The sequence below is a fragment of the Petromyzon marinus genome (assembly GCF_048934315.1).
Source record: "Petromyzon marinus isolate PM22_M1 ecotype Great Lakes invasive population chromosome 73 unlocalized genomic scaffold, UKy_Petmar_22M1.pri1.0 chr73_unloc.3, whole genome shotgun sequence".
In the NCBI taxonomy this organism is placed as follows: Eukaryota; Metazoa; Chordata; class Hyperoartia; order Petromyzontiformes; family Petromyzontidae; genus Petromyzon; species Petromyzon marinus.
Window position 1 is genome coordinate 265,603 of NW_027422609.1, and position 26,943 is coordinate 292,545.

Sequence of the window (26,943 nt, forward strand, 5' to 3'; positions counted from 1 at the left end):
TGTCTCTGTCTGTCTGTCTCTGTGTCTGTCTCTGTGTCTGTCTGTCTCTGTGTGTCTCTGTGTGTCTGTGTGTGTCTCTCTGTGTGTCTGTGTGTGTGTGTGTCTGTGTGTGTCTGTGTGTGTGTGTCTCTGTGTGTCTGTGTGTGTGTGTCTGTGTGTGTGTGTCTGTGTGTGTCTCTGTGTCTCTGTGTCTGTGTGTGCCTGTGTGCCTGTGTGTCTGTCTCTCTGTGTCTGTGTGTCTGTGTCTCTGTGTCTGTCTGTCTGTCTCTGTCTGTCTCTGTGTCTGTGTGTGTCTGTATGTGTCTATCTGTGTCTGTGTGTGTCTGTCTGTCTCTGTCTGTATGTCTGTGTCTATCTGTGTCTGTCTCTGTGTCTGTTTCGTTGTCTGTCTCTGTGTGTGTCTGTCTGTCTCTGTCTGTATGTCTGTGTCTATCTGTGTCTGTCTCTCTTTCTCTCTGTGTGTCTCTGTGTCTCTCTGTGTTTCTATCTGTGTCTGTCTCTCTGTGTCTCTCTGTGTCTGTCTCTCTCTGTCTTTATGTGTGTCTCTGTGTCTCTCTCTCCGTTTCTCTGTCTCTCTTTGTGTCTCTGTGTCTCTCTGTGTGTGTCTCTATCTGTGTCTCTATCTGTGTATCTCTGTGTCTGTGTGTCTCTATCTGTCTCTGTGTGTCTCTCTGTGTCTCTCTGTGTCTCTATCTGTCTCTGTGTGTCTCTCTGTGTGTGTCTCTGTGTCTCTCTCTGTGTGTCTCTCTCTGTGTGTCTCTGTGTCTCTCTCTGTATCTCTGTGTCTCTCTCTCTGTGTCTCTCTGTGTCTCTGTGTGTGTCTCTATCTGTGTCTCTCTGTGTCTCTGTGTGTCTCTCTCTGTGTCTCTGTGTGTGTGTGTCTCTCTCTGTCTCTCTGTGTGTCTCTCTGTGTCTCTGTGTGTCTCTGTGTGTGACTCTATCTGTCTCTGTGTCTCTCTGTCTCTGTGTGTGTCTCTATCTGTCTCTGTGTCTCTCTCTCTCTGTCTCTCTCTCTGTGTGTCTCTCTCTCTGTGTCTCTCTCTGTGTGTCTCTGTGTCTCTCTCTGTATCTCTGTGTCTCTCTGTGTCTCTGTGTGTGTCTCTATCTGTGTCTCTCTGTCTCTGTGTGTCTCTCTCTGTGTCTCTGTGTGTCTCTCTCTCTCTCTGTGTCTTTCTGTGTGTCTCTCTGTGTCTCTGTGTGTCTCCGTGTGTGACTCTATCTGTCTCTGTGTGTGACTGTATCTGTCTCTGTGTCTCTCTGTCTCTCTGTGTGTGTCTCTATCTGTCTCTGTGTCTCTCTGTGTGTCTCTGTCTCTCTGTGTGTCTCTGTGTCTCTCTGTGTGTCTCTCTGTGTGTGACTCTATCTGTCTCTGTGTCTCTCTGTGTATCTCTGTCTCTCTGTGTGTGTCTCTCTGTGTGTTTCTGTCTCTCTGTGTATCTCTGTCTCTCTGTGTATCTCTGTCTCTCTGTGTATCTCTGTCTCTCTGTGTGTCTCTGTCTCTCTGTGTGTTTCTGTCTCTCTGTGTATCTCTGTCTCTCTGTGTATCTCTGTCTCTCTGTGTGTCTCTGTCTCTCTGTGTGTGTCTCTATTTGTCTCTGTGTCTCTCTGTGTGTCTCTGTCTCTCTGTCTGTCTCTGTCTCTCTGTGTGTGTCTCTATTTGTCTCTGTGTGTCTCTCTCTGTGTCTCTGTCTCTCTGTGTGTCTCTGTCTCTCTGTGTGTCTCTGTCTCTCTGTGTGTCTCTGTCTCTCTGTGTGTCTCTGTGTCTCTGTGTGTCTCTCTGTGTGTCTCTGTCTCTCTGTGTGTGTCTCTATTTGTCTCTGTGTCTCTCTGTGTGTCTCTGTGTCTGTGTCTCTCTGTGTGTCTCTATTTGTCTCTGTGTGTCTCTGTCTCTCTGTGTGTCTCTGTCTCTCTGTGTGTGTCTCTCTCACTATGTGTCTCTCTGTGTGTCTCTATTTGTGTCTGTGTGTCTCTATTTGTCTCTGTGTGTCTCTATTTGTCTCTCTGTGTGTCTCTGTGTCTCTCTGTGTCTCTGTGTGTGTCTCTCTGTCTCTCTCTGTGTCTCTGTCTCTGTGTGTGTCTCTGTCTCTCTGTGTGTCTCTGTCTCTCTGTGTGTGTCTCTATGTGTCTCTGTGTGTCTCTGTCTCTCTGTGTGTCTCTGTCTCTCTGTGTCTCTCTGTGTGTCTCTGTCTCTCTGTGTGTGTCTCTATGTGTTTCTGTGTCTCTGTGTGTCTCTGTGTGTCTCTATCTCTCTCTGTGTGTCTCTGTCTCTCTGTGTGTCTCTGTCTCTCTGTGTGTGTCTCTATGTGTCTCTGTGTCTCTCTGTGTGTCTCTGTCTCTCTGTGTGTCTCTGTCTCTCTGTGTGTGTCTCTATGTGTCTCTGTGTCTCTCTGTGTGTCTCTGTCTCTCTGTGTGTCTCTGTCTCTCTGTGTGTGTCTCTATGTGTCTCTGTGTCTCTCTGTGTGTCTCTGTCTCTCTGTGTGTCTCTGTCTCTCTGTGTGTGTCTCTCTGTGTGTGTCTCTCTGTGTGTGTCTCTGTGTCTCTCTGTGTGTGTCTCTGTCTCTCTGTGTGTCTCTATGTGTCTCTGTCTCTCTGTGTGTGTCTCTATGTGTCTCTCTGTGTGTGTCTCTATGTGTCTCTGTGTCTCTCTGTGTGTCTCTATCTCTCTATGTGTCTCTCTGTGTGTCTCTGTCTCTCTGTGTGTCTCTGTCTCTGTGTGTCTCTGTCTCTCTGTGTGTCTCTGTCTCTCTGTGTGTGTCTCTATGTGTCTCTGTGTCTCTCTGTGTGTCTCTGTCTCTCTGTGTGTCTCTGTCTCTCTGTGTGTGTCTCTATGTGTCTCTGTGTCTCTCTGTGTGTCTCTGTCTCTCTGTGTGTCTCTGTCTCTCTGTGTGTGTCTCTCTGTGTGTGTCTCTCTGTGTGTGTCTCTGTGTCTCTCTGTGTGTGTCTCTGTCTCTCTGTGTGTCTCTATGTGTCTCTGTCTCTCTGTGTGTGTCTCTATGTGTCTCTCTGTGTGTGTCTCTATGTGTCTCTGTGTCTCTCTGTGTGTCTCTATCTCTCTATGTGTCTCTCTGTGTGTCTCTGTCTCTCTGTGTGTCTCTGTCTCTGTGTGTCTCTGTCTCTCTGTGTGTGTCTCTGTCTCTGTGTCTCTCTGTGTGTCTCTGTGTGTGTCTCTATTTGTCTCTGTGTCTCTGTGTGTCTCTGTGTCTCTGTCTCTCTGTGTGTGTCTCTATGTCTCTCTGTGTGTGTCTCTCTGTGTATGTCTCTATTTGTCTCTCTGTGTCTCTCTGTGTGTGTCTCTGTCTCTGTGTGTCTCTGTCTCGTCCCCCCAGAGTGTCATCGCGTCTCCCCGCCTCCCACAATGCCCTGCTGCGTCACGTGATGTGTATGCTGCACCACGTGGCACGCCGCTCGGCAACCAATCAGATGACTCCGCGCAACCTCGCCGTGTGCATCGCGCCCAGCGTGGCTCCCGGCATGCACTGGGGGGGTCACGTGGCCACGGCTGGGGCGGGGAGACTCTCACCACCCAGCCCAGCCACGCAGAGCAGAGACACAGCACAGGTGGGACACACACAGAGACACACACAGACACACACACAGAGAGACACACAGAGACACACACAGAGACACACAGACACACACACAGAGAGACACACAGAGACACACACAGAGAGACACACAGAGAGACACAGAGACACACACAGAGACACACACAGACACAGAGACACAGCACAGGTGGGACACACACAGAGACACACAGAGACACACAGAGAGACACAGAGACACACAGAGACACAGAGACACAGCACAGGTGGGACACACACAGAGACACAGAGAGACACAGACACACAGAGACACAGCACAGGTGGGACACACACAGAGACACACACAGAGACACACACAGACACACACACAGAGACACAGCACAGGTGGGACACACACAGAGACACACAGCACAGAGACACACACAGAGACACACACAGAGACACAGCACAGGTGGGACACACACAGAGAGACACACAGAGACACAGCACAGGTGGGACACACACACAGAGACACACACAGAGACACACACAGAGACACACACGGACACACACAGAGACACACACAGAGACACACAGAGAGACACAGCACAGGTGGGACACACACAGAGAGACACACACAGACACACACAGAGACACACACAGAGACACACACACAGAGACACACACAGAGAGAGACACAGAGAGAGACACACACAGAGAGAGACACACACACAGAGAGACACAGAGAGAGACACACAGAGACACAGCACAGGTGGGACACACACAGAGAGACACACAGAGAGACACACAGAGACACACACAGAGACACACACAGGTGGGACACACACAGAGACACAGCACAGGTGGGACACACACAGAGACACAGCACAGGTGGGACACACACAGAGACACACGGAGAGACACACACAGACACACAGAGAGACACACAGAGAGACACACAGAGAGACACAAACAGACACACACAGAGACACACAGAGACACACAGAGAGACACACAGAGAGACACACAGACACACACAGAGAGACACACACAGACACACTCACACACAGAGACACACACAGAGACACACACAGACACACACACACACACAGACACACACAGACACACTCACACACAGAGACACACACAGACACACACACACACACAGATACACACAGAGACACACACAGACACACACACACACAGAGACACACACAGACACACAGAGACACACACAGACACACACAGAGACACACACACAGACACACACACAGACACTCACAGAGACACACACAGAGACACACACAGAGACACACACAGAGACACACACAGACACACACACAGACACACACAGACACACACACAGACACACACAGACACACACACACAGACACACACAGACACACACACACAGACACACACAGACACACACACACAGACACACACAGACACACACAGACACTCACACACAGACACACACAGACACTCACACACAGACACACACACAGACACAGACACACACAAAGACAAAGATCCCCCATATAGCCTTAACAGACTGTAGGGGCAAGTGCTGTTAGCGAGCACCTATGAAGGCCGGAACGGTACATGAGGGGGTGGGTGGCCAGCACCACGCCCGACCGCCTTTGTCTCCCTAGTGGCGATGTTTACACACCGCACCAGGTACTCATTTGAGGCTGAGTCAACCTAGGGGAGGCCCGGGACCGGTTCAGATAATCGTCACTGGTGTTGGCCGTGAGCGGGAATCGAACCCGGGTCGCCAGGTTCATAGCGCAGCGTAGCGCTAACCGCTACACTATCCCTGGCAGGAGGTCACGGGGCAGACCCAGCAGGTGCCACGGGTCGACTGACTGAGATGACTGAGATGACTGGCTGATGCACCACCTGTGCCCCCTACTGTGCCAACCCGCTGTGCTTTAGCCACCCGGCGCTCCGCTCGTTGTTGTGAGCGTCGCTCCTCCGCCCTCCGTTGTTGTTGTTGGAGGGCGACTGCCTCCAACTGCCCAGTAGCATCCTTCACGAGCCTCCTCCACAGAGGCCGATCTTGACACCGCTGGTACCAGTCATCGGCAAGTCCACTCAGCTCCACGTCCTCCTGTACCACGTCACTCCATCTCTTCTCTAGCCCGTGCCGCGCCCGCTTAGCCCCCTCAATCCGGCCGAACAAAAGCTGTTTCGGCATGCGGTGGCTGGGCATGCGGGCTACATGACCCAGCCATCGCAGCCTTGCCCGCCGGAGGAGCTCACCGATGGGACCTTGCCCAGATCTTTTAAGGATTTGTGAGCTCCTCACACAATCCAGTCTGGTTAAACCCAGGATGGATCGTAGGCAGGCCAGCCTAAATGTTTCTAACCGGCGAAGATGTTCCATTAGGGGGGTCCACGTTTCGCAAGCGTAGAGAAGTGAGGGAATGACCGTGGCTGAGAAGACCTGAAGCTTAGTGCGGAGCAACAGACCAGGTAGCTTCCACACAGCGTTCCGCAACCGATGAAAAGATATTGCCGCTCGACTGATTCGGAGTAAGACCTCTGCTGTTAAACTGGAGCCAGTCATAAGCACACTACCCAGGTATGGGAAACTCTCCACTCTCTCCACAACTGCCCCATCACCGATTGGGAGTTGTGGGGGTGGAGTGTCCGATGGTACAAAATACCCAGGCAGGTGCTTAGTTTTGGTGGGGCTGATGGTAAGGCCCCATCTCTTAGTTGCACGCTCCAGTCTCAGCAGCAGCGTCTCCAACTCCTCCTCTGAATGAGCAGCTATTTCCAAATCATCGGCATACATAACATGGTTGAGCAATAGGGAGCCATCCCTTGACCGCACCCGGGCATCAATCAGCCTCCCATTATATCTGTACCATATGGAGATTCCCCCGGTACAGCTATTGAAGGCTTCACGAACTACGTGGTCAAAATAGATGTTAAATAATGTGGGAGCCAGAGGACATCCCTGTCGCACCCCAAGGTGTACAGGGAATGGCTCTGACTCCTGGCCACGTAATTTTACCCGGGCCCGCTCACCATCATGAAGGTCCTTAATGATCGTGAGCAGAGGGTCAGGTACTCCAAAAGCACGAAGAACGACCCAGAGCCCAGGCCTACTGATGGTATCATAAGCCTTGACCAGGTCAATAAAGCAGAGATGTAGGTCTTGTTGGAATTCCCTACACCTCTGCTGTAGCAGACGGACAGAAAATATGGCATCTGTGCAGGACCGCCCTATCCTGAAACCGCATTGGGGCTCCGCAAGCCTCTCCTCAGCGTGCCTGGCAAGGCGATGCTGAATAATCCTTGCCAGGACCTTTCCCGGCACACTGAGGAGTGAGATGCCCCTGTAGTTGTTACAGTCTGTGTGGTCCCCCTTCTTAAAAAGGTGGACCACCAGGGCATCCTTCCAATCCTGCGGAACCCGTCCAGTGGTCCAGACTGTTGTTATGATGTCATATAGGGCAGTCTGTGCACAAACGCCACCCTCCCTCAGCATTTCGCTTGGGAGATCATCTCTGCCCGCTGCCTTTCCTGGTCTCAGACTCCGGATCGCCTTCAGTACTTCCTCAACAGATGGCACCTCAGCCAGCCACTCACAGGGGGTGACTTCTTCCAATATTTAAGGCACCGCAGCCTCAGCAGGGTCATCCTCACTTTGTGCCACGATGTTTTCCTGGCTGAGTGATTTTCCCTCCCCCAGGACCTCACAGAAATGCTCAGCAAATCTGCAAACCTGTTCCTGGGGGTCGGAGATTGGATCACCGTTCTTTCCCCTAATGATGGTAATAGGTGTGGCACTGCAGGTTACTTTTTTGATGGAGTTAAATAGAGATTTGTGATCACGGGCCACTGAGGCAGACTCCATCTCCTCAGCAACCCGCGACCACCACCCATCCTTGCAGCGCCTCACGGCTCTCCGAACCTCCGAGCGAAGGCTGCGGTAAGCCTCCTCATTCTCTGACGTGGGATTCTGTAGCCGATGGCAGTGGGCCTGTCGCTTTTTCTCAACCATCCTGAACACCTCCTCTGTCAGCCAGGGTCTCTGGGGAGGTCTGGACCGCGTACCCAAAGCAGCCATTGCAGCTGCATGAGTCACAGTCCTAAACCTCGCCCATTTACCCTCGACATCAGGAGGAGTCGGGGACGATGCCAATCCCAGCCGCAAGCGATGATGAAATTCTCGCTTGCAACTTTCATCAGATAACTGAGACCAGGCCACTTTAGGTCGGAATGGGGTCCTGGGTGTACACCCACCACCGGAGTGGAAAAATGGCAGGCGCATCTTACAGATGACTAGTCGATGGTCAGAGGGCAGATCAGCTCCACTGTAGGTCCTGGTGTCAAGGACATGGGCTCGCATCCGCTGGTCCGTCACTATGTAGTCCAGCAGATGTTCTTGCTTGGACCCGGCATGCATCCATGATGTTGTGTGGATGCGCCGATGCCGGAACAGCGTGTTGGTAATTACAAGCCCATGGGCTGCACAAAAATCTAGCAGCCTCCTACCGTTGTTATTGAGCTAATCTGGCCCATGCCCTCCAATCACTCCAGACCAGGTGCCAGTATCATGACCAACTCGGGCATTGAAGTCACCCAACAAGATGACTATCCCGAGGGGCCACTTTAGCCAGCACCTGTGACAGGAGGTCATAGAAGGCATCTGACTCATCGGCTTTGCCTGCATCCCTCCACGGATGTTCATCTTCAGTGGGGGCATAAGTAACCACGACCACCATTGCTCGCCTCCAGTTGATGGGAAGGCGAGCCCAAAGTAGCCTGGGGCTTACAGCTTCCCACACCTCACCGCCACGCTCCCACGCCCCCTTCATTCTTTTGTTCAAAAGAAGAGCCACACCCTGTTGTTTGGCAGTCTGCTGCCCCGAGTAGAGGACTGTCCACCCCTCATGGTGGTAGGAGCCAGAGCCGGTCCACCGGTCCTCCTGAATGCCGCATAGATCCAGGCGGTACTGGTCCAGCTCCCGACAGAGGAGTGGCAGCCTCTCCTCCGCAGTGAGCGTTCGAACATTCCACGCGGCCACCCGTAGTGGCTTTTCGTTGTTTCTGGAGTAGCCCCGAGGGTAGGTATTCAATCTCCTGGCTCCGCCAATTGGGGTTTGGCCAGGAGACATCATAGACGCCTGGCCCCCCGGGGCCTCCGGCACAAGCTTATTAGTTACATATTTCAGTTTAACTCGTGGTTTAGTGGTAATTAATTGAAGGTGGAGGGGTTACCAGCCCCTCGCACCCGTCCAGAGCCCCCGTTTAGCCCCTGTGGTGGACACATATGCCATGAGGGGAGGAGCCAATCAAAATTGAATCTCCCGCCACAGCACTGTCCACGACAGAGTTGCCCGTCCGGCACCGCGAGGAGGTAGGGGGTTGTTTTGCCGGACGACACACAGACACAGGCTGACACACACACAGACACAAACACACACAGACAGAGACACACAGACACAGTGGTGGTGGTGGTGATGTTGTTGTTGTTGTTGGTGATGTTGTTGGCGATGTTGTTGTTGGTGATGTTGTTGGTGATGTTGTTGGTGTTGATGTTAATGTTGTTGTTGGTGATGTTGATGTTGTTGGTGATGTTGTTGGTGATGTTGGTGATGTTGTTGGTGATGTTGTTGTTGGTGATGTTGTTGGTGATGTTGTTGGTGATGTTGTTGGTGATGTTGTTGATGATGTTGTTGTTGGTGATGATGTTGTTGTTGGTGATGTTGTTGGTGATGTTGGTGATGTTGTTGGTGATGTTGTTGGTGTTGATGGTGTTGGTGATGTTGTTGGTGATGTTGTTGGTGATGTTGTTGTTGATGATGTTGTTGGTGATGTTGTTGGTGATGTTGTTGGTGATGTTGTTGTTGTTGATGATGTTGTTGGTGATGTTGTTGATGTTGTTGATGATGTTGATGATGTTGTTGATGATGTTGTTGGTGATGTTGTTGATGATGTTGTTGTTGGTGATGATGTTGTTGGTGATGATGTTGTTGTTGGTGATGTTGTTGTTGGTGATGTTGTTGATGATGTTGTTGTTGGTGATGATGTTGTTGGTGATGATGTTGTTGTTGGTGATGTTGTTGATGATGTTGTTGTTGGTGATGATGTTGTTGGTGATGATGTTGTTGTTGGTGATGTTGTTGGTGATGTTGTTGGTGATGTTGTTGTTGGTGATGTTGTTGGTGATGTTGGTGATGTTGTTGGTGATGTTGTTGGTGATGTTGATGATGTTGTTGGTGATGTTGTTGATGTTGTTGTTGGTGATGTTGTTGGTGATGTTGTTGGTGATGTTGGTGTTGGTGATGTTGGTGTTGGTGATGTTGGTGTTGGTGATGTTGTTGTTGGTGATGTTGTTGGTGATGTTGTGTGTGATGTTGTTGATGATGTTGTTGGTGATGTTGTTGATGATGTTGTTGTTGGTGATGATGTTGTTGTTGGTGATGTTGTTGGTGATGTTGTTGGTGATGTTGTTGGTGTTGATGTTAATGTTGTTGTTGGTGATGTTGTTGTTGTTGGTGATGTTGTTGGTGATGTGTTGGTGATGTTGTTGGTGATGTTGTTGGTGTTGATGTTAATGTTGTTGTTGGTGATGTTGATGTTGTTGGTGATGTTGTTGATGATGTTGTTGATGATGTTGTTGGTGATGTTGTTGATGATGTTGTTGATGATGTTGTTGTTGGTGATGATGTTGTTGTTGGTGATGTTGTTGGTGATGTTGGTGATGTTGTTGTTGTTGGTGATGTTGTTGTTGTTGGTGATGTTGTTGTTGTTGGTGATGTTGTTGGTGATGTTGTTGGTGATGTTGTTGGTGATGTTGTTGGTGTTGATGTTAATGTTGTTGTTGGTGATGTTGATGTTGTTGGTGATGTTGTTGATGATGTTGTTGATGATGTTGTTGGTGATGTTGTTGATGATGTTGTTGTTGGTGATGTTGTTGGTGATGTTGGTGATGTTGTTGGTGTTGGTGATGTTGTTGTTGGTGATGTTGTTGTTGTTGGTGATGTTGTTGGTGATGTTGTTGGTGATGTTGTTGGTGATGTTGATGATGTTGTTGGTGATGTTGTTGTTGTTGATGATGTTGTTGGTGATGTTGTTGTTGTTGATGTTGTTGGTGATGTTGTTGGTGATGTTGGTGATGTTGTTGATGATGTTGTTGGTGATGTTGTTGGTGATGTTGTTGGTGATGTTGTTGGTGATGTTGTTGGTGATGTTGTTGGTGTTGGTGTTGATGTTGGTGATGTTGTTGGTGATGTTGTTGGTGATGTTGTTGTTGGTGATGATGTTGTTGGTGATGATGTTGTTGGTGATGATGTTGTTGGTGATGATGTTGTTGGTGATGATGTTGTTGGTGATGTTGTTGGTGATGTTGTTGGTGATGTTGTTGGTGATGTTGATGATGTTGTTGGTGATGTTGTTGTTGATGATGTTGTTGGTGATGTTGTTGTTGATGATGTTGTTGTTGATGTTGTTGTTGGTGATGTTGTTGGTGATGTTGTTGATGATGTTGTTGGTGATGTTGTTGGTGATGTTGGTGATGTTGTTGGTGATGTTGTTGGTGTTGTTGGTGATGTTGTTGGTGATGTTGTTGTTGGTGATGATGTTGTTGGTGATGTTGTTGTTGGTGATGTTGTTGTTGGTGCTGTTGTTGGTGCTGTTGTTGGTGATGTTGTGGGTGATGTTGTGGGTGATGTTGTTGGTGATGTTGGTGATGTTGTTGTTGATGTTGTTGGTGATGTTGTGGTGATGTTGTTGGTGATGTTGTTGGTGATGTTGATGTCGTTGGTGATGTTGTTGGTGATGTTGTTGGTGATGTTGTTGGTGATGTTGTTGGTGATGTTGATGTCGTTGGTGATGTTGTTGGTGATGTTGTTGATGATTCCCAGGTCTCTCTGCTGGTCCAGTTCCTCATTGAAAACCTGTGAAGCCATCTTTGGGTCAGAGGTCACCACCTTGCTGGGGCCTGACCCTGACCCCAGCGAACCAGGCAAGGCCCCGCCCCTTCCTGTCCACAAACCCCGCCCCTTCCTGCCCACAAACCCCGCCCCTTCCTGCCCACAAACCCCGCCCCTTCCTGCCCACAAACCCCGCCCCTTCCTGCCCACAAACCCCGCCCCTTCCTGTCTATATCCCCGCCCCTTCCTGCCAACAACCCCGCCCTTTCCTGCTCACAACCCCCGCCCCTTCCTGCCCACAAACCCCGCCCCTTCCTGTCTATATCCCCGCCCCTTCCTGCCCACAAACCCCGCCCCTTCCTGCCCACAAACCCCGCCCCTTCCTGCCCACAAACCCCGCCCCTTCCTGCCCACAAACCCCGCCCCTTCCTGCCCACAAACCCCACCCCCTTCCTACCCACAAACCCCGCCCCTTCCTGCCCACAACCCCGCCCCTTCCTGCCCACAAACCCCGCCCCTTCCTGTCCACAACCCCGCCCCTTCCTGCCCACAAACCCCGCCCCTTCCCGCCCACAAACCCCGCCCCTTCCTGTCTATATCCCCGCCCCTTCCTGCCAACAACCCCGCCCCTTCCCGTCCACAAACCCCGCCCCTTCCTGCCCACAAACCCCGCCCCTTCCTGCCCACAAACCCCGCCCCTTCCCGCCCACAAACCCCGCCCCTTCCCGCCCACAAACCCCGCCCCCTTCCTGTCTATATCCCCCGCCCCCTTCCCGCCCACAAACCCCGCGCCCCCCCCCCCCCGCGCCCCCCCCCCCCACTTCCCCGCCCACAGACTCCGTTGCCGTGGCAACAGCGTCAGGAGCAGCAGGGCGTCCAGAGGCGGCCATTTTCTACACGGGGAACCTGCTACCGGGCTCGGCCGGTGGCCGTGGCGACCGCCACTTCCTGCCCGCCGGCACGGCATTGTGGGGCGACCATCGCCTCTCTGGCCACGCTCCACCGTGGGAGGGCGGCAGGGAGCCCCCCTCCCTCCACCGCACCGGTGGCGCCGGTGGCAGCAGAGGCGGTGGAGGCGGTGGAGCGGAGGGGCGGCGGCAGCGGCGGAGGCTTTCCCCCGGTGCATTGTGGGAAGCGGAGGGTGGAGGGCGTGGAGGGGAGACGGAGCGGGCGGCCCTTGGCCTCCTCCTCCTCATCCTCCTCCGCCACCACCTCCTCCTCAATCTGCCGTCCTTCCACCACATCCACCACCACCTCCACCACATCCACCACCTCCTCCACCTCCTCCACCTCCACCACCTCCACCACCTCCACCACCTCCTCCACCACCACCACCTCCACCACCTCCTCCACCTCCCCCACCTCCACCTTCACCCCTTCCTCCACCACCACCTCCACCACCTCCTCCATCTCCTCCTCCACCTCCACCTCCACCCCCTCCACCCTCTCCTCCACCTCCATCTACTGCACGCTGAGGCCCAGGCCCCACAGGAGCCCGGCCATTTTCTTCGGCCAGAGGTCGGGAGGAGGCGTTTGGGGCGACGGTCACCACCAGCATCATCATCAGCATCATCAGCAGCATCATCATCATCAGCAGCAACAACATCTTCATCAGCAGGAAGGGAAGGGAGGGTCCGAGTGGATAGCGAGGAGGTGTAGCGACCCTCCCACATCATCCGCCATCACCTCCTCCTCATCGTCGGCCTCGGGGATTCGAGACATCGCCGCCGCTGCCGCTGCTGCTGTACGAGTGGCTCGCACATGCTGAAGAGTCGTACGTGTGATGGTGCAGCGGTGGTAACGTGATGGTGGTTGTGCCCTTGATGATGGTGGTCACGGTGGTGACGATGGTGGTGATGTAATTCACAATCCATGGCGATGGTGTCACGTCGAACAGATTTCAATAAAAACCCCTTGAAGACGCAGCCGGATTAGTGACGGGTTTGTCGCTTGAACAGAACGTGGACAATTCCTTACTAGTACACCACCTGTCGTGTATAGTGTAGATGTGTAGAGTAGTGTATAGTGTAGTGTAGGGCTGTAGGGCAAGTGCTGTTACAGCTTCCCTGGATGACTGGTAGATGCACCACCACCTGTGCCCCCTACTGTGCCAACCCGCTGTGCTTTAGCCACCCGGCGCTCCGCTCGTTGTTGTGAGCGTCGCTCCTCCGCCCTCCGTTGTTGTTGGAGGGCGACTGCCTCCAACTGCCCAGTAGCATCCTTCACGAGCCTCCTCCACAGAGGCCGATCTTGACACCGCTGGTACCGGTCATCGGCAAGTCCACTCAGCTCCACGTCCTCCTGTACCACATCACTCCATCTCTTCTCTAGCCCGTGCCACGCCCGTTTAGCCCCCTCAATCCGGCCGAACAAAAGCTGTTTCGGCATGCGGTGGCTGGGCATGCGGGCTACATGACCCAGCCATCGCAGCCTTGCCCGCCGGAGGAGCTCACCGATGGGACCTTGCCCAGATCTTTCAAGGATTTGTGAGCACCTCACACAATCCAGCCTGCAGGTTAAACCCAGGATGGATCGTAGGCAGGCCAGCCTAAATGTTTCTAACCGGCGAAGATGTTCCATTAGGGGGGTCTACGTTTCGCAAGCGTAGAGAAGGGAGGGAATGACCGTGGCCGAGAAGACCTGAAGCTTAGTGCGGAGCGACAGACCAGGTAGCTTCCACACAGCGTTACGCAACCGATAAAAAGATATTGCCGCTCGACTGATTCGGAGTGAGACTATCCCGAGGGGCACTTTAGCCAGCACCTGTGACAGGAGGTCATAGAAGGCATCTGACTCATCGGCTTTGCCTGCATCCCTCCACGGATGTTCGTCTTCGGTGGGGGCATAAGTAACCACGACCACCACTCCTCGCCTCCGGTTGATGGGAAGGCGAGCCCAAAGTAGCCTGGGGCTTACAGCTTCCCACACCTCACCGCCACGCTCCCACGCCCCTTCATTCTTTTGTTCAGAAGAAGAGCCACACCCTGTTGTTTGGCAGTCTGCTGCCCCGAGTAGAGGACTGTCCACCCCTCATGGTGGCAGGAGCCAGAGCCGGTCCACCGGACCTCCTGAATGCCACAGAGATCCAGGTGGTACCACCACACACACACACACACCCCACAACAAACACCAACCCACACACACCACACACACCAACCCACACACACCCCACACACCACACACACCAACACACCCCACACACACCAACCCACACACACCAACCCACACACACCAACCCACACACACCAACCCACACACACCAACCCACACACACCAACCCACACACACACACACACCAACCCACACACACCACAACACACCAACCCACACACACCAACCCACACACACACACACACCAACCCACACACCAACCCACACACACCAACCCACACCACACACACCAACCCACACACACCACACACACCAACCCACACACACCACACACACCAACCCACACACACCACACACACCAACCCACACACACCACACACACAACCCACACACACACACCACCACACACACACACAACACACCAACCCACACACCAACCCACACACCAACCCACACACACCACCCACACACACACCACACACACCAACCCACACACACCAACCCACACACACCACACACACCAACCCACACACACCACACACACCAACCCACACACACCACACACACCAACCCACACACACCACACACACCAACCCACACACACCCCACACACCAACCCACACCACACACACCAACCCACACACACCACACACACCAACCCACACACACCACACACACACCAACCCACACACACCACACACACCAACCCAACACACACCACACACCAGACACACCAACACACCAACACACCCCCCACCCCACAGACACCAACCCATACACACACCACACACACCAACCCACACCACACAGACACCACTCACACCACACACACCAACACACCCCACACACACCAACCCACACACACCAACCCACACACACCAACCCACACACACCACCCACACACACCAACCCACACACACCAACCCACACACACCACACACACCAACCCACACACACCACACACACCAACCCCACACACACCAACCCACACACACCACACACACCAACCCACACACCAACCCACACACACCAACCCACACCACACACACCAACCCACACACACCACACACACCAACCCACACACACCACACACACCAACCCACACACACCACACACACCAACCCACACACACCACACACACCAACCCACACACACCAACCCACACACACCACACACACCAACCCACACACACCAACCCACACACCAACCCACACACACCAACCCACACACACACACACACACCAACCCACACACACCAACCCACACACACCACACACACCAACCCACACACACCACACACACCAACCCACACACACCACACACACCAACCCACACACACCACACACACCAACCCACACACACCCCACACACCAACCCACACCACACACACCAACCCACACACACCACACACACCAACCCACACACACCACACACACCAACCCACACACACCACACACACCAACCCACACACACCACACACACCAGACACACCACACACCAACACACCCCCACCCCACAGACACCAACCCATACACACACCACACACACCAACCCACACCACACAGACACCACTCACACCACACACACCACACACAGAGACCCCCCACCACACACAGAGACACCCCCACACCACACCAACCTACACGCCACTCACACCACACCCCACACAAAGACACCACACACAGAGACACCACACACAGAGACTCCACACCAGAGACCCCCCATACAACACACACACCAATACACAGAGACCCCCACCACTCACACACCACACACAGAGACCCCCACCACACACCACACACAGAGACCCCCACCACACAACACACACAGAGACCCCCACCACTCACACCACTCACACCACACACAGAGACCCCCACCACACCACACAGAGACCCCCACCACACACACACAGAGACCCCCACCACTCACACCACACACAGAGACCCCCACCACACCACACACAGAGACCCCCACCACTCACACCACACACAGAGACCCCCACCACACCACACAGAGACCCCCACCACACACACACAGAGACCCCCACCACTCACACCACACACAGAGACCCCCACCACACCACACACAGAGACCCCCACCACACCACACACAGAGGACCCCCCACACACCACACACAGAGACCCCCACCACACACACACAGAGACCCCCACCACACACACCACACACAGAGACCCCCACCACACACACACAGAGACCCCCACCACTCACACCACACACAGAGACCCCCACCACTCACACCACACACAGAGACCCCCACCACACACACAGAGACCCCCACCACTCACACACACACAGAGACCCCCACCACACACACAGAGACCCCCACCACACCACACACAGAGACCCCCACCACTCACACCACACACAGAGACCCCCACCACACACACACACAGAGACCCCCACCACTCACACCACACACAGAGACCCCCACCACACACACACACAGAGACCCCCACCACTCACACCACACACAGAGACCCCCCCACACTCACACCACACACAGAGACCCCCACCACACACCACACACACAGAGACCCCACCACTCACACACAGAGACCCCCACCACACACACACAGAGACCCCCACCACTCACACACAGAGACCCCCACCACACACACACAGAGACCCCCACCACACACACACAGAGACCCCCCCACACACCCACACACAGAGACCCCCCACACACCACACACAGAGACCCCCACCACTCACACCACACACAGAGACCCCCACCACACACAGAGACCCCCACCACACCACACACAGAGACCCCCCCACACACCACACACAGAGACCCCCACCACTCACACCACACACAGAGACCCCCACCACACACAGAGACCCCCACCACACCACACAGAGACCCCCACCACACCACACAGAGACCCCCACTCACACCACACACACAGAGACCCCCACCACACCACACACAGAGACACTCACCACACACACAGAGACCCCCACCACTCACCACACACACAGAGACCCCCACCACACCACACACAGAGACCCCCACACACACACACACACAGAGACCCCCCCACACACACCACACACAGAGACCCCACCACTCACACCACACACAGAGACCCCCACCACACACAGAGACCCCCACCACTCACACCACACACAGAGACCCCCACCACTCACACCACACACAGAGACCCCCACCACTCACACCACACACAGAGACCCCCACCACACACACACAGAGACCCCCCACCACACACACACAGAGACCCCCCACCACTCACACCACACACAGAGACCCCCACCACTCACACACACACACAGAGACCCCCACCACTCACACCACACACAGAGACCCCCACCACACCACACACAGAGACCCCCACCACTCACACCACACACAGAGACCCCCACCACTCACACCACACACAGAGACCCCCACCACACCACACACAGAGACCCCACCACTCACACCACACACAGAGACCCCCACCACACACACACAGAGACCCCCACCACACACACACAGAGACCCCCACCACTCACACCACACACAGAGACCCCCACCACACACAGAGACCCCCACCACACACAGAGACCCCCACCACTCACACCACACACAGAGACCCCCACCACACACACACAGAGACCCCCACCACACCACACACAGAGACCCCCCACCACACACACCACACACAGAGACCCCCACCCCCCCACACACAGAGACCCCCACCACACACACACACAGAGACCCCCACTCACACCACACACACAGAGACCCCCACCACTCACACCACACAGAGACCCCCCACCACACACACACACAGACCCCCCCACACACACACACAGAGACCCCCACCACACACACACAGAGACCCCCACCACTCACACCACACACAGAGACCCCCCACCACTCACACCACACACAGAGACCCCCCACACACCACACACAGAGACCCCCCACTCACACCACACACAGAGACCCCCACCACTCACACACAGAGACCCCCCCACCACACACACACAGAGACCCCCACCACACACACACAGAGACCCCCACCACTCACACCACACACAGAGACCCCCACCACACACAGAGACCCCCCACCTCACACACACACAGAGACCCCCACCACTCACACCACACACAGAGACCCCCACCACACCACACACAGAGACCCCCACCACTCACACCACACACAGAGACCCCCCCACACACCACACACAGAGACCCCCACCACACACACACAGAGACCCCCACCACTCACACCACACACAGAGACCCCCACCACACACACACAGAGACCCCCACCACACACAGAGACCCCCACCACTCACACCACACACAGAGACCCCCACCACCCCACACACAGAGACCCCACCACTCACACCACACACAGAGACCCCCACACACACACACACAGAGACCCCCACCACTCACACCACACACAGAGACCCCCACCACACACACACAGAGACCCCCACCACACACACACAGAGACCCCCACCACTCACACCACACACAGAGACCCCCACCACACACAGAGACCCCCCACCTCCACACCACACACAGAGACCCCCCACCTCACACCACACACAGAGACCCCCACCACTCACACCACACACAGAGACCCCCACCACACACAGAGACCCCCCACCTCACACCACACACAGAGACCCCCACCACTCACACCACACACAGAGACCCCCACCACACACACCACACACAGAGACCCCCCCACACACACACACAGAGACCCCCCCACACACCACACACAGAGACCCCCACCTCACACCACACACAGAGACCCCCCACCACACACACACACAGAGACCCCCACCACACCACACACAGAGACACCACACACACACACAGAGACCCCCACCACTCACACCACACACAGAGACCCCCACCACTCACACCACACACAGAGACCCCCACCACTCACACACAGAGACCCCCACCACTCACACCACACACAGAGACCCCCACCACTCACACCACACAGAGACCCCCACCACTCACACACACAGAGACCCCCCCACACACCACACACAGAGACCCCCACCACTCCACCACACACAGAGACCCCCACCACTCACACCACACACAGAGACCCCCACCACTCACACCACAGTGGGATGAGCGATCCTTTTATTAGTGAATATTTTGGTTCAAACAAAAAAATCCTACAGCGAGGGGGGGGGGTCGGTCGGGTGCGGGGGGTCACGTGGTTACGCGGGGGGGGTCACGTGGGGAGGGGGGTCACGTGGGGTGTCCACGTGGGGAGGGGGTGAATACTGCTGACGAGTTGGCCATTACGAACCCGTGTGGGTGGAGTGGTGGAATCGATCCGGGAATCGATGTTTGCGGCGCGCACTTAAAGAATCGAGTGAAATCGCTTGTTCGACAAACGGTATCGAATCAAACCACAACCCCCCCTTCTCCGAATCGATTCTGGAATTATTTTTTTCTATTTAAATCGTTGGCCGGAATCGGTTCTCGGCAGAATTCAAATATATAGGTTCGAGAATCGAATCCAGAATCGATTACCGGAACAATCGTCCAGTCAGCAAATCGACTCCTGTTTACCATTAAGTGGGGGGGGAAATTCAGAATCGACTCCGAGCAAACGAACCCCAAAATAGATCCACAACATCGATTCCAAATCGACTTACACGCTCAGGCATCCCGACACCGCCTCGATTCCCGAATCGACTCCGCCCGCCGTGACGTCACGCCCCACAAAACTTTTTTTTGTATTTTTTTTTGTTTTTAAACTTCTCAAGAAATAAAAAAAACTTGGGAGGGGGGGGGGAGAAAGAGAGGGGAGGAGGGGGGGAGGAGGGTGAAGAGGAGGGGGGAGGAGGAGGGGGGAGGGTGAAGGGGGGAGGGAGCATCAGAGGAGGGAGAGAGTGGACGAGGAGATTCTAAATCAGAAGACGACCACAGACACCGCCACCACCACCACCACGGCGGTGGTGCTGCTGCGTGTCACGTGTTTCATCTTGCATGTCACGTGTCACGTGTTGTATGTCACGTGTTTCATGTTGCATGTCGCGTGTCACGTGTTGCATGTCACGTGTTTCATGGTGCATGTCACGTGTCACGTGTTGCATGTCACGTGTTTCATGTTGCATGTCGCGTGTCACGTGTTGCATGTCACGTGTTTCATGGTGCATGTCACGTGTTTCATGTTGCATGTCGCGTGTCACGTGTTTCATGTTTCATGTCACGTGTTGCATGTCACGTGTTTCATGGTGCATGTCACGTGTTGCGTTGATATAAAAACTGAACACGAGCGGAGCGCCAAAACAAAAGAAGCCGAAAACTCAACAGCGGCGTCGTCGACACAGCGCTGTTGGGTTACCCACAGCGCCCCCATCACCACCACTATCATCATGATCACCACTATCATCATCACCACCACTATCATCACCACCATCACTATCATCACCATCATCATCACCACCATCATCATCACTATCATCATCACCATCATCATCACCATCATCATCACAGCGTGTGGGCGAGTGGTTGTGGGCGAGTGAGTGGGTGAGTGAGTGGGCGAACGAGTGAGCAAGTGAGTGAGCAGGCGAGCGAGTCTGTGAGTGAGTGGGCGAGTGAGTGAGTGTGTGAGTGAGTGGGCGAGTGAGTTGGTGGGCGAGTGAATGAGTGAGCGGGTGAGTGAGTGGGTGAGTGAGTGGGTGAGTGAGCGAGTGGGTGAGTGAGCGAGTGGGTGAGTGAGCGGGTGAGTGAGTGGCTGAGTGGGTGACTGAGCGAGCGAGCCCACCGATCGGCGAGGTTCGCCCACAGATTCGACATCTTTGCGACGATTTCAAAACTACTGCAGTCACCTCTCTCCGTCTCTCTCCACCCCCTAAATCATCTCGACTAGGATCACAACTCTCTCATCATCACCACCACCATCACCACCACCACCATGTGAAAGACGACAGGAGGAGGAGCAGCAGGGGGAGGGAGGAGGAAATCCGACGACATTTCAGAAGCAGAAATCGAAAAACCAAACCCCCGACAAATAAAAACCGGCGCTATTGGCGGTTACACGATAAACAAATAAACATTAACAAACAAACAACAACAGTAATAATACTACCGGCAAGATGGGGGGGTGGTGTGAACAACAAAAATAATCCCTCTCAGCCACACCCAATTAAAAATTTGAATTATAAATCACGAAATTCTCTTCTCTCTAAAGCCTCAATTTATACGCCGAGGGAGGTGAAGGTGGTGATTGGGGGAAGAGGGGAGGGATCCCTGCGTCCTGATTGGTTGGTTCCATGGTAACGCAGCCACCGCGCCCGGGCGAAACCAAGTCGGAGTTATGAAGGGGGGAGGTTCGCGAGGCAGAAATCCCTGCGTCCTGATTGGTTGGTTCCATGGTAACGCAGTGGCGCGCTGCACGGGAGAAACCAAGTCGGAGTTATGAGGGGGGGGAGGTTTGTGAGGCAGAAATCCCTGCGTCCTGATTGGTTGGTTCCATGGTAACGCAGCCGCCGCCGCAGCACGGGAGAAACCAAGTCGGAGTTATGAAGGGGGGGGGGGAGGTTTGCGAGGCAGAAATCCCTGCGTCCTGATTGGTTGGTTCCATGGTAACGCAGCCGCCGCTGCAGCACGGGAGACCCCCACCCACCCTTCGCAATGGGAGAAACCAAGTCGAGTTTTGAGGGAGGGGGGTGCGGCGTTGGCGGGGTAAAACCGTGCGTTCTGATTGGCTGGCTCACTTGGTAACGACACGTGACCACCCCCCCCCCCGCCCCTGCCCCTCATCTTAATGGGCATCACTAGATTCTCTCGCTAGCCCTTTAAAGAACATCAACTTTAGATTCTATTCCAACTCGACTAATACCACATCACTCACTCACAACCTCTTACACATTTACAATGGTGCATTGCATAAAACACCCCCCCCTCTACAAAGGCGTGGAGATGGTTTCGCCCACTGGCGTCACCCCCCCTCCTCTCAAGAGCGGAGTTGGTTTCGCCCACTGGCGTCACCCCCCCCTCCTCTCAAGAGTGGAGTTGGTTTCGCCCAGTTATCACCTCCCCCCTCCTCTCAAGAGTGGAGTTGGTTTCGCCCACTGGCGTCACTCCCCCCCTCCTCTCAAGAGTGGAGTTGGTTTCGCCCACTGGCGTCACCACCCCCTCCTCTCAAGAGTGGAGTTGGTTTCGCCCACTAGTCTCACTCCCCCTCCTCTCAAGAGTGGAGTTGGTTTCGCCCACTAGTCTCACTCCCCCTCCTCTCAAGAGTTGGTTTCACCCACTAGTCTCACTCCCCCTCCTCTCAAGAGTGGAGTTGGTTTCGCCCACTGGCATCACCCCCCCTCAAGAGTGGAGTTGGTTTCGCCCACTGGACTCACTCCCCCCTCCTCTCAAGAGTGGAGTTGGTTTCGCCCACTGGACTCACCCCACTCAAGAGTGGAGTTGGTTTCGCCCACTGGTCTCACTCCCCCCCTCCTCTTAAGAGTGGAGTTGGTTTCGCCCACTAGTCTCACTCCCCCTCCTCAAGAGCGGAGTTGGTTTCGCCCACTTGGTATCACCCCACCACACCAACCCCCCCTCCCCCCCCGGAGTGGCGATGGTTTCGCCCAAAAGGTGATGGTGAAACTCTTTAACCGTCGACAAAAAAACCCACACACATTCAAACCATCCAATCACGACGCGGCTTTGGCGTGACGTCACTCCACCACCCACCCCACCACCACCACCACCCACACCCACCAACCAATGTTGCTCGTAAACCAGTTGCGGAGGGATCAGACTTACGAGACAACTTTGGTTTCAACCAATGTCCGACATCTTCCAAAAATTTGTTCAAGAATCTCGCCGCCGTCAAAACTCAAAAAAAAAAAGACCAATCGCTTCAAAAATCAAAAAATCAAAAATCAAAAAAATTAAATCAAGAGCCGCGATCCACCCCCGTCTCGAGCGCCCCCTGGGGCCTGGTTGCGAGCCTGACTCCAGTCGATTTTGCAGAGCAACTCACCAGCGTGAAAACTCTGGTTTCGCTTTGATCTCCAGGTCGACCGGAGCGCCATACGGGATCAGCTTTTAGCTTTGTCCTGACCACAGCTCAGCCAGCAACCAACCCTCCCCCCACTACTCCTCTCCCCACTACTCCTCTCCCCACTACCCCCACCCACCACCACCACCCCCCACAACACTCTCTCTCTCTGTCTGTCTCTCTCTCTCTCTCTCCCCCGGCGGCGTTTACTCAAATCAAGGAGGGGAGGGGAGGGAGTGGATCAATGCGTATTAATATTAACAAGTAGGAACATATTTTGAATCGCTTAATATTAAGGTAATTTTAATATTAATTAGTAGCTGAGGGGGGTGGGGTAGGAGGGGGTGGAGTGGGTGGTGGAGCGGGGCGGGAGGGGGGGCCCTCCCCCCTCCCCCTCCCCCCACCACCTCCTGCCCCCCTCTAAATAAAAACTCAAGGATAACTGCTGGCACTTTACGGGTTCAAGGCAGAAATATGATGATGATGATGATGCTGGCGTCCCCGCTCAGCCAATCAGAAGCACTCTCCCCTACAATCACTCGGGCAATCACGAGACCACTCCATCACTCAAGCAATCAGTCAGCTACTCAAGCCAATCAGTCAGCCACTCGCTCAAGCAATCGATCAACCAATCTGAGCCACTGATTCACTCAGCCACTGACTCACTCACTCAGCCACTGACTCACCCAGCCACTGACTCACTCAGCCACTGACTCACCCAGCCACTGACTCACCCAGCCACTGACTCACTCAGCCACTCGCTCAAGCAATCAATCAACCAATCTGAGCCACTGATTCACTCAGCCACTGACTCACCCAGGCACTCGCTCACCCAGCCACTGACTCACTCACTCAGCCACTCGCTCACCCAGCCACTGACTCACCCAGCCACTGACTCACTCAGCCACTGACTCACTCAGCCACTGACTCACTCAGCCACTGACTCACTCAGCCACTGACTCACCCAGCCACTCGCTCAACCAATCACAGCCACCGACTCACTCAACCAATCACAGCCAGTCGCTCACTCAGTCGGCCCCCCACTCAGCCAATCAGTCGCTCAGACACACAGACTCACCACGCACAGACTCGCACAGAGAGAGACGCATCACTCAAGAGACTCGCACAGACAGCACCCGCTCAGACACAGACTCACTCACAACAGAGAGACAAACACAGACTCACCTCGCACAGAGAAAGACGCATCACTCAAGAGACTCACACAGACAGCACCCGCTCAGACACAGACTCACCCACAACAGAGAGACAAACACAGACTCACCACGCACGGACTCGCACAGACAGAGAGAGAGATGCATCACTCAGGAGACTCACACAGAGAGAGAGAGATGCATCACTCAAGAGACTCACACAGACAGCACCCGCCCAGACACAGACTCACTCACAACAGAGAGGCAAACACAGACTCACCTCGCACAGAGAGAGAGAGATGCATCACTCAAGAGATTCACACAGACAGCATCCGCTCAGACACAGACTCACTCACAACAGAGAGACAAACACAGACTCACCACGCACAGACTCGCACAGATACAGAGAGAGAGAGATGCATCACTCAAGAGATTCACACAGACAGCACCCGTTCAGACACAGACTCACTCACAACAGAGAGACAAACACAGACTCACCTCGCACAGACTCGCACAGATACAGAGAGAGATGCATCACTCAAGAGACTCACACAGACAGCACCCACTCAGACACAGACTCACTCACAACAGAGAGACAAACACAGACTCACCTCGCACAGAGAGAGAGGGATGCATCACTCAAGAGATTCACACAGACAGCACCCGCTCAGACACAGACTCACTCACAACAGAGAGACAAACGCAGACTCACCACGCACAGACTCGCACAGAGAGAGACGCATCACTCAAGAGATTCACACAGACAGCACCCGCTCAGACACAGACTCACTCACAACAGAGAGACAAACACAGACTCACCTCGCACAGACTCGCACAGAGAGAGAAAGACATCACTCAAGAGATTCACACAGACAGCACCCGCTCAGACACAGACTCACTCACAACAGAGAGACAAACACAGACTCACCTCGCACAGAGAGAGGGAGAGATGCATCACTCAAGAGATTCACACAGACAGCACCCGCTCAGACACAGACTCACTCACAACAGAGAGACAAACGCAGACTCACCTCGCACAGAGAGAGAGAGAGACGCATCACTCAAGAGATTCACACAGACAGCACCCGCTCAGACACAGACTCACTCACAACAGAGAGACAAACGCAGACTCACCTCGCACAGAGAGAGAGAGAGAAAGACATCACTCAAGAGATTCACACAGACAGCACCCGCTCAGACACAGACTCACTCACAACAGAGAGACAAACACAGACTCACCTCGCACAGAGAGAGGGAGAGATGCATCACTCAAGAGATTCACACAGACAGCACCCGCTCAGACACAGACTCACTCACAACAGAGAGACAAACGCAGACTCACCTCGCACAGAGAGAGAGAGACACGGGAGACATCACTCGGACACGGGAGACGCTGACACAGAGAGACACACACACACACACGGACTCACGCAGCTGTCCCTGCGAGGCTACGGGGCTTGCGAGTGTCTGGAGACTTGGCCAAAGGCCCCCCTCCCCGTAGCCACCAGAGGGAGAGTGAGGGAGTGGATTAGCCGGGGGGGGGGGTCACTCACTCGCACCCTTGTGACGGGGAGGGCGATGGGGGTGGCGATGGGGGTGGCGATGGTGGCGGTGATGGTGATGATTGTGACGGTGGTGATGTTGGTGGTGATGTTGGTGGTGATGATGGTGATGGCGGCGATGGAGGAGGAGGAGGAGGAGGGGGGGGGGAAGGCTGCAGAATCATGATTTGTCTGCACCAAGAGACACACGGGGAGAGAGACACGGGGAGAGAGAAAGAGACACGGGGAGAAGACACGGGGAGAGAGAGAGACACGTGGGGAGAGAGACACGGGGAGAGAGACACGGGGAGAGACAGACACGGGTAGAGAGAGAGAGACACGGGGAGAGAGAGAGAGACACGGGGAGAGAGAGAGAGACACGGGGAGAGAGAGAGAGACACGGGGAGAGAGAGAGACACGGGAGAGAGACACGGGGAGAGAGACACGGGGAGAGAGACACGGGGAGAGAGACACGGGGAGAGAGACACGGGGAGAGAGACACGGGGAGAGAGACACGGGGAGAGAGACACGGGGAGAGAGACACGGGGAGAGAGACATGGGGAGAGAGACACGGGGAGAGAGACACGGGGAGAGAGACACGGGGAGAGAGAGAGACACGGGGAGGGAGACAGAGACAGGGAGAGACAGACAAACACAGGTTAAGTTTCAATAATTTGCATCAAGAGTGAGTGTGGTGAGTGTGGTGA

General features: G+C 54.4%; 2 protein-coding genes across 3 annotated transcripts in view; both read left to right on the forward strand.

Moving 5' to 3' along the window:
* Nucleotides 1-13,341, forward strand: part of LOC142908136 (rho GTPase-activating protein 20-like) — a 73,950-nt gene extending 60,609 nt beyond the window's left edge. For both annotated transcript variants that reach the window (XM_076058401.1, XM_076058400.1), the window contains exons 6-8: nt 3,327-3,558; nt 11,408-11,508; nt 12,252-13,341. In XM_076058401.1, coding sequence (XP_075914516.1) covers nt 3,327-3,558; nt 11,408-11,446 — 271 coding nt within the window. In that variant the 3' untranslated portion in view covers nt 11,447-11,508; nt 12,252-13,341. The remainder of the gene's footprint in view (nt 1-3,326; nt 3,559-11,407; nt 11,509-12,251) is intronic.
* Nucleotides 13,342-23,118: 9,777 nt separating this feature from the next.
* LOC142908132 (radixin-like) overlaps nt 23,119-26,943 on the forward strand; it is a 33,960-nt gene continuing 30,135 nt past the window's right edge. Inside the window, exon 1 of the mRNA XM_076058395.1 lies at nt 23,119-23,135. Coding sequence (XP_075914510.1) covers nt 23,119-23,135 — 17 coding nt within the window. The remainder of the gene's footprint in view (nt 23,136-26,943) is intronic.